Consider the following 9834-nt stretch of genomic DNA (forward strand, 5'->3'; position numbering starts at 1 on the left):
TAATTTGGGTAATATTTTCCATGGATATATCAGCAAATATGCAAAAGCTAAAAAGATACTATTGGACTCAGATGATGAGTCCCCCCCTATACCAATGGGTGAAGGATTGAGGTATCCTATTATGGATCAGGCTGGAGGTAGGCCCGACCCTAAGATAGCTACTCAGATGGGTACTGATGTGGACAAGTATATTTTGTCTAGCAAGGGCCATGTGCATTCACAGACCCACGACCTTTCGAGTCTCAAGTTGAAGGGGTTGATAAGGACCTCAATTGATCATGTTCCAGTGGTGATGATAATGGTGCTCGTGGTGATGATGATGGTGACAATGATGGTGGTGAGATGGGGGGATGCGCGAGAAGTAACAGCACTAGGAGCCGAGCCTGAGCCAATGCGCTTCACAAGAGAGACTCGGTTCACTCATGCCACACAGGATGAGGACCACGGTGCATGTGCCCCCCACACGTGTATCCTAGAGGAGAGGCTCACATCGCCAATTCATACCTAGTGGTGAGGAGGAGGAGCATGATAGCATGGATGTCTTGGTCAAATGCTTAACTGACAGTCTTGGAGGCTTGAGTATGAAAAAAGTGGTATTCATGGGGAGCAGCTGCCAACAGCATGCACCGTCATCCATATATGGCACAGAAAGTACCAGTTTCGACTATAGCCACTGTAATCAGTTTGGGCAGTTGGGGCAAGTGTCGTAGGTCGGCTCTTTACCCTCTGCCTCGATCAAGTTACTTGCATTTCGGAGACATATACCCAAGGTTAAGGTACATTTAGTAAGCTAATGATTCCGTTTATAGGGCTGCTTTGGATGACTTTGACTATTACTTCTGCTACACAATGACATTACTAATGTCTATGAATCAATCAGAGCAAAACTTGATTCAACATCAACATATGGTTCTAAATCTTGGGTTTCGATTTTGGGACTATTTCTAGAAATTTAGGTCGAAATTTTCGAAATTTATAACTATACATCAACAACAAAAATATGGTGGTTATGATGATCCGGCCTGACATTCATTTCAGTACTAGGAGTCTAGGACTAAGGTGGGCATTAGGTGAGTAATCACTTGTATTATACTATACCACTATTGTTTATTCTAATCCTTTCTAACAATTACTAACAAACCATGCATGTATGATGCCTGATTTATTAAATGGTTTATATTTTGATGTCTTTAAATCATAATGCTTATTTAAGTTGTTTTACACTTTTATTTGAATTATGTGTTCTAGTAGTACTAAATATTGTGTGGAATAGCCTAGTGTAGAGCTCACCTACACCATAGACTACCAACCTAGAATCCGAAGTCAAAGTACAATTTTTTGTTTGATGTTTTAAAATCTAATGTTTTCACTATGTTTAGAAGGCCTAAAATAGGTTGGATGATAAGTTTCAAGACCTAACCGAAACCCAATCCTGAAACTTGCTGCAAAAAAATACTAAGTTTTGGCGAGATCTCCGTAAAACTCGGTTTCGGTCAGGGCCCAAAACCAAATCCTCGAACCATGCCTTGAAGTTGAGAGAAACTTAAAGGCAGCCCATGAGCAAGATAGGAGAACATACCGGATATTTTTCCACAAAGAAGATAAGATTCTCCAATGAAATAAATCCACCACCCCTGATAACCAATCAACAATATCAACCCAAATTATTCACAAAGACCAATCAGAACACCAGTTACAGTTTGACGGTTTCCATATACCTAAAATCTGTTGAAGGATCTGGACCTTGCCAACCCATCTCCTTCCAAAGCTCCGAAATAAGAGATGGGAGTTCTCTATCAGGATAAGCTAAACTCCATAGTTTTTTAAGTGCATCCTGCAACCAAATGCCACTTCTAGTTAGTTGTACAGAAAATAAAGTCCAACTTCTGATTAGAGTTACTTCTAACACACACATAGATTCAAAGGATTTCTAGGCACACATCCTGGTACCTTCTCCTTGCTGCATGAAGGGATGACTAACAAGTAGAGAATGTTCAATCGATTAAGACCTTATTTGTGCTATATGGTCATCCAAGGGAAAATGAAAACTGTACCCCTCTAACAATAGGCATTATGTAATTCAATTTTAATGATTCTAAGCACCTATCGGTGAGGATTTAGAATGCAAAAGCAGTGTTTTAATCGAAAGATACTACATAATACAAGGTAATTTATATCACATTAGAATGTCAATACAGAGAATAATATAATCACAAACAGATGCTGCAACAGAGTTTTCATATAGCTCCAACAATAGGTTGTAGGGAACTTTGCAGGTGGGTCTCAGGTTGCAAAACAAAAGCCTGGGTTAGATCTGGATGGGCTTCCATAGAGGTTTCATGGAACTGAAGCGAAAAAGGACCTGCTGGCTTCTTCTCTTTCCGGAGCACAGCTTGTAGAAAGATGGAAGGGTGAAGGAAAATTAAGAAGCAAGTCTTGAGGAAGTAGAGAGCCACAATTAGGTGATTCTGAGCCATGTATCTTTAGAAAAGGCTTGTCTCGGTTGGGTGTCGGTTTGGTCTAGGCCATAGTTGTCACGGCGTCAATTTGATCCAAGGCAATGGAGGGGTGGCTAATCGATTTGGTGATGAATCGCCCGTTATGGCGTTACCATGGCAGTCAAATCGCCAATGTGTCATTTTTTTATTTTTCCTATTTTTTAAAGTTATTTAGTATGCTACTTTTTTAGTTCCCCTATTTTCTAAAGTTATTTAGCATGCTACAAGCCTACAATATACCCAGTAACATATAAAACCAACATTAAGCAACATCAAATCATCAAAAATCAACATAACCATATCAAAATCACCCTGCTTTTTACAAAAAATCGACCACCTAGTGAATCAGGTGTGACCTGGCGTCCATGGTGGCGCCATGGTGACGCCTATCAGCCAATGGCAACTGCCATTTATGAGTCACGTAAATCGTAGCACAGCCATGAACTTCTTTTTCAGCAAGGACGCCAAATGCCATGACAACTATGATCTAGGCAGCACAGAGGCTGAGCCATTACCTCCCAAATCAGACTATGAATTTGTTCACACAAAAGAACCCCTATACCCACCCCCACCCACCACCCTTGTTTCAAACATTGCCCAAAACCGGAGCCTACCCTGAGGTACATATTTAACATATTATACAGTTAGACCATTAACCAAGGATTATGTGATGAATGATACAGTTTTAGTGATGCTCACTCATCATATAAAGATAGCTTGTTGATATATCTCAGTTATATTAGCTCTTTTAGTCTTTGGAATGAAATTATATGGTTTCTATATCTTATAATGAGTGTTATACAGGTTATCAAAGTTTTGTTCAACATTTTTCAGGCACATTAACAATGAATAAAGATAGAAACCAAAGAATTCTGCCTGAGCCAGACCCAAACTGAGCCCACAGCATACTTCAAAAATTTTCCATGGGCCCATGGTTGCTCTGGGGCAAGGCAAGCTCAAACCAAGGTCACGTCAGGCCTTCGATGGGCCTGCATTGGGCTCAATATGCCCCCCAGCCTCACCCAATCCTCGCCCAAAGTTTAATGTAATATTTGTAGGGATAATTGACGAAAATTCTCTTTTGTTTATTTTATGGAAAATAAAGAAGTAAACCAACAGAAGGTTCCATCCTTTGCTTTCCCCATGATTTCATTAATTTGGTCCATGCATCCAATTTCATTCAGATTAATGACACAAAGCTAGGAGTCAGCATGTAAGGTTGTAGGGTCACATTCATCTTAATCCACGGACATGATATTTAAGTCTGACATTAGTTAAGTTAAAGATGGACTCCAGAATTTGACTTCCCCAAGGAAGGATGCATACAACTAAGTGAACTAACACTATAGGGAGAAAAACTACCAAAAAAACAGAAGTAGATGCTTAAGATAATATCCAATTTATTATTGCTAGAATTTTCTAATTGACAGTTTTGTTCTAGGAAGAACCACCAATTAAGAAGACCTGTTGATTAACATCAACCAAGAAGACAGGTGGAGTATTTCAATTTTATATCACTTGTAATGCATGTATGATAATTGATTGATCATGTGAAATAGGCTTGTTATTTAAGCTTTCTTCTTATTTCATTTTCTGCATTATTTGTCCATGTGTAAGGCTACACGTGAGGGGGAGATTAGAGTATCATCTGCTCATCTCAAGATTATTATTTGCTCTATTCAAGTCATCAGTTGGAGATTCTTATATGCTCAAAATTATTTCAATGAAGATTATTATTATTTTTTTTTTTGTTCACATCCTCAACAACAGTTTTATCTTTTGAAGATCATTCAGCAACAATGCAAACCTATCTGGTCTACAACAACCTTATGTTGTCTATTTCATAGCAACCTGATGTTATCTGGTCCCCAGCAACCTGATGCTGCTACTTGGTTCGCAATAACCTATTCTTCCTATTCATCAGTGAAATTTTATCTAAGACCTCTATTTGGGGCTATGCATTGATATTTGCACTTTTATTTATCTTCTTTATGAGGCTTACTATCTGCCTTCCTTGAGAAGGGCTCTTGATGTAGATGTTGGATGTTGCACATTTATTTGTCTTCTTTGTGAAGATGACTACTGACTACTTGTCTGCCTTCCTTGGGAATAGCCTCCGATGTTGTTGTTGCAGCTATAATATTTTGGATTGCAGTGGGTGTTATCTACCACCTATTTTGTTCATTGTTGATGGTTTTACTTGGTTTATTTGACATGATGGTTTTTATCGGCTGATGATTGGTGTGCTTGAGCTGATATTGTTACATGAATGGAGTTCTATATGTTCATTGGCGTCTGCAACTACTTTCAAGACTGGTGTTGCGTTTTATTTTCTATTCTTATTGGTCTAAGCTGAAGCTTTCTTTTGATATATGTATACTCTTACGGGCGCTAACACGCATCCATTTTCTTGCTTGGTCCTCTTAGGGAAAAAAAAAAAAAGAGCATACAAAAAAATATCTTCGCAGTACAGGTTTCGCTTGTGATCCGGGTGCCATTACTTTTTGTCTTCTTCATAAAAGGTGATCACTCTAGCAGTTGTATACCTGCCTCTGTTAGATAAAGCATCATTCCCCACCAAATCATACAAATCTTTGAGTGTCCCCATCGTGTAGTGAATTGAATCTTAAGAGTTAGAGTTGCTTTAGGTTTTATTTCTTTCCTTATTAGATTGTAATTAGGTGTTGGAGTCTTACTCTACTAGCTGATTATAAATAAAGGTGAGCGCCACGATGGACAAACATGCTGAATCTATAATCATTTAGCACAACTCTCTTTGGGTTCTCTAGCCTTCTTCTCCTCTACAGGTCCTGGTTTGCTAGGTTTGAGATTTGTTATAAGGTACAACAAACATGAAAAAAAATTAACATCCAAATTTTTATAGGTAAACAAATAATTTCCGAATTAATCCGAACCCAAAATAAATTTCCAAATTAATCCGAACCCAAAATTTAATGTAAGTCCCTTTTTTCTTATTGATTGCTTAAATTAACGAAATGAATTATTCTGGATTTTACGCCTTTAATTCTTGAATCCGAATCATCACCTATGAACGTGACAAGCAGCAATTTCCTATTGTCAATCCCGGCTTGGCTTATTGCCATTACTAATGTATGTTGTCAGTTGTTACAACTGCTTATCCCAAAAGCCCGAACTGTTAAGTAGGGGCCACAGGCCCACAACAATGTATATCAGCACACAACACCCCCTCCGCACACAAGTTGTGTTCGAAATCTCGCCGAAATTCTGCTTTCGGTATTTCGATTTTTTTTTTTTTTTTTTGTCAAAACGAAATTAGGCACGAATCAATGTGTACCATATTTCAGCCAAAATTTTTGGTATCGTTTCGGTATATTGCCGAAACGATACATTCCATGCCTTATAAATACAACATAGTTGAGACAAAGTCGAAATTTTGGTATCGTTTCGGTATCTCGCCAAAATTTCGACTCTGTCTCTCCTATCTCAGTGGTTTCGGTTCCATTTGCATATTTTAAAGGAAAAACACTCCAACAATCTTCTAATTAGCCACATCATCACACATTTTGACTTCCATTGGACTCCTACAAGAAGATTTACACATTCAAAGCTTAGGAAAGGTAAAGTTCTTTCTCCAAAACTTTTTTTTTTTAATAGTACATAAATACATGTTGGTAAAATTTCCAAAACAGTTCGACGGTTGCTGCCAAACAAAGGTGCAACTCTAAAACATGTCATGTCTAATATTTTTGCATTTTTATGTTCTAAGCATGTTTATTAACCTTAAAATAAGCTACCCACCAAGTTTCAGGTCAAAATATGGCCGTTTGACCACCAGAAAAAAAATACACCATCTCGGTGAAATCTCGCTGAAATTTCGGTATTTTGGTGTTTTTGAACCCACCGAAACGAAAAGAAATTTTGAACCTTACAACACATAACACTAACCCCTCGCACTAGGGCCACAACAATATATATCAACACACAACAACATATTTTATTGCATTAAAGGTGATGTACAGCCTTTATTGTTATCAAGGCATAAGGCAACCCAAGGTGACGGAGGTTGGTAAAAAAATATAGGCGACCAAGGAGCCAGTCCAGGCTAAGCCACCTGGACGCCTAGCATCACCTAGGCAACGCCTTGATAACTATGTTTGTTATGGCCTGTAAAAGTTTTGCAGTGCTGGAAATAATTTAAGAAACCAACAGATTTAGTGGAAAAATCTAATGATGCAGCATCAAAACAGCAGGAAACTTATGGCACCTTGCAGATAGAATGAGAATTTCAAGCCTTGCAATAGGAAAGTCTATTCCCCTTGGTGATTTATGTAAGCTTAATACATCATATTCAATGCATAATTTTCATGATTTACAAGCACTATGCTATTTGAACTACAAGAACTCGATTGTAAGAATATGAAGACATCAAAGAAACAGTGGCAGCATATAACATCATAAAGAAGCTCACATATAAATTGTGAAGGATGCTTACTTGATGATCCAAATGAGAGCCATCAAAAGGGACTTGCAATCTTTGCTGTAGATTTCTGAGTCTTTCTTCCTAGAAAGTAACCAAAAACAGAAACATTTAAACAGACATAAAGAGCCTTTTTTCTCTTTTGGGTCTCAACAAAAAAGTCAATTTTCCTAAAGGAAACCCTTGAAGGGAAGATAAGCAATAGAGGAGAAGATCAAACTAACAGCAGAAGTTTTATTCAATCCTTCAACAGTAAGACCTACATGGCTCTAGGTCCTATTGATGTTACTCTTCCACATTATTTTTGGGAAAAAAATATGATTACCGGGAAGAGAGTTATTGAAAAACTCGTTTTAAGTCTGGAAGAGCAGACCCTCTCCACCATGTATAGTGACCCTTGTTACCCAGGTTGATCAAGTCATTCTCTTACATAGGCACCAACTGAACAAGTAGACAATTAAGAGTGGCAAAGTTAGAAATTCTTTAAAATTCAAGGACATGAGAGAGTCTCCATGAACCACTGCCTAGATTTCCCCCTTTGCCTCTAGCACTGATTCCTACACAACAACAACAACAATAACAACAACAACAAAGCCATATCCCAACTAAATGGGGTCCGCTCCATGGATCCTTGCCCTCCAATCAGCAGCTCTATTTGAAGTCATTCATGGTAGAAGGCTTAGGCTACACATACTTTAGTCCTACCCCTAGCAGTTTTAGATCTTTCAATTTGAATCAAATCACTCCTCCAGACTGGAGCATGTCTTCGTTGAACATAGCCATGCCACCTCAAATGACTTTCTGATAGCTTATCATGTATCGGAGCTACACCCAATGATAGGGGGCGGTAAGGCAAGGGAATAATTCCTTGAGATAGGTTTTAGAGTTGCAGGGGAGAGGGAGAAATTGCACTAAGAAGAGGGGGGGGAAAGGGAATCACTCACACAAGCCCACAGGCTTCACAAATACTCAAACTCAATTCATCTTTTTCAATCTGTCTAATAACTTGGACTACATGCCCTTATATAATAACAAAAAATTAAAACTTGCCTAATAAAATCTAAAACTGAAATTAGCATCTTCTAATTACTTCCTAAATTCTAACTAATGAAATTAGAAACAAAATAAACTCAAACTAGTAATTCCCTAATTGACTAAGAACTATCTAAAAATAAAAGATTACATATCTTCCCAAATAAAATAACTCATTATTTCCTAAATAAAGTAAATCTTAAGATATTCTTTTAATCTCAAAAATCAAATTGGATTCGGTTTGTCTCGATTGAGATTGCCTGACGGGTCAACCCAGTTCAGCCTCGATTCTACATCAACTCCCCCGATGTTAAGAAAAACTCGTCCAAGAGTTTTAAAGAATGATAACAATAAGAACTCACGAACAGGGGTGAATTGCTCATCGTCTGCATCACGAAAAAAATCCATGAGGTGAAGCTTTGGAGGTGCAGTCAAGTCCAAAAATTCATGGGGAAGAACGAATTCATGATAGTGGACCACTGGCACTGCATTGATGGCCGTCATTACCTAATCCATGATTTTCTCACTTTTCGTTGTCATCTCCTGTTCCACAATAGGACGATCGTCCACTTGTGGTGATGCCTCTGGTTCAACTTGCGGTTGTATTGGGGGTATCACTTTCTTTGATGCAACCAATCCATGAAGATTAAACTTTTTATGCATGTGGTAAGGCTAGAGGGTGCACACATTGTTGTCACGACCAAGAATACCGTCTTGTTGTTCCAACCAGCCTCGAACCAATTTAATGATGCGCTAAGGAGAGTCAAACACTTAACAAAAAACACCATCATAATAAGGAGAAACAGAAAATTCAACAAATACAATATCCTCTTACTAAAAAATAATCTGACTGGCCTTTGATAACATATCCACCACAGACCTAGAGACAAAATTGTTATTTAGTCGTTCATCAATTAACAATTTAGCAAACTTTCCATTGGGCAACCGCACTCCAAATTTGAACACAAAGGACTCCATGATCAAATTTATATTCAAAATTTGCTATGAGCCTCACACAGAGAACAACTCCATTAGACAAGCGAGGGCAGAACTGTAAATATGGAGGTTTACTTTTTTTTTTTTTCTTCTAAAGAACTGAAACTCAGTTGTGCTCACAAAGATATCACGTGTGAGCAAGGGTATATTTGCAAAGCTGAAATAATTCTAGGACAAAAGTGGAATAGGGGAGAATGGGAAGGGTAATTTAGGAAGAATGGAGAAATTAATTTAAAGAAAGGGTAAAAAGAAGAATCGGGGTTGTTGTAGTTACCATCTCCTACTTGGAGACGGAAACCAGCCAAAGGTGGGTTTTCTTCTCTGTCGAACTCAGGACCAGCAAAGGTGGGAGATCGTGGCTGTGATATGAGAAGGAAAGGAGCCTTACGACTTCGACGGTGGGGGCTTGGAAACCAGGTATGCTTTCTTCTTCTTCTTTTCTTCTTTTGTCCCTGCCTCCCGATCTTTCTTCTCTTCTCGTCTTCTCGTCTTCTGTTCTCCTTCTCCTTCCTTTTACTTTTTTTTGTTTCTGTCGTCTCTCTGTCTGCTGGTTTTTTTTTTTTTTCACAATCTCGAACCCTAGAAGGGTTTTGATTGAAGGGGAAAGAAAAAACAGAAGGCCGAGGGGTTACCCTTTGGTTTTCAGTAGGATTGAAGGGATGGGGTGGGTGAGCGATGGTTATTTATTTTTTTTTGAATTTCAGTTCTTGGCAGAAAACAGAAATAGAATGGGAAGGAGAAAGAGAAAGTAAGGAAGTGAATAGGAACGATGGGGTTTGGGTTTGGGTTTGGGTTTGGGTTTGGGTTGGGTTGAGAACAATGGGCAGGAGAGAATTTTTTTTTTTTTTT

General features: G+C 38.4%; 1 protein-coding gene across 1 annotated transcript in view; it reads right to left on the reverse strand.

Annotated features, from left to right (window-relative positions):
* Positions 1–1543: 1543 nt before the first annotated feature.
* Positions 1544–9834, reverse strand: part of LOC122089791 — a 35839-nt gene continuing 27548 nt past the window's right edge. The window contains exons 5-7 of the mRNA XM_042659474.1: positions 6973–7041; positions 1719–1834; positions 1544–1634 (exon numbers count right to left, since the gene is read on the reverse strand). Coding sequence (XP_042515408.1) covers positions 1544–1634; positions 1719–1834; positions 6973–7041 — 276 coding nt within the window. The remainder of the gene's footprint in view (positions 1635–1718; positions 1835–6972; positions 7042–9834) is intronic.

This window comes from Macadamia integrifolia, chromosome 9, assembly GCF_013358625.1.
Source record: "Macadamia integrifolia cultivar HAES 741 chromosome 9, SCU_Mint_v3, whole genome shotgun sequence".
Classification (NCBI taxonomy): Eukaryota; Viridiplantae; Streptophyta; class Magnoliopsida; order Proteales; family Proteaceae; genus Macadamia; species Macadamia integrifolia.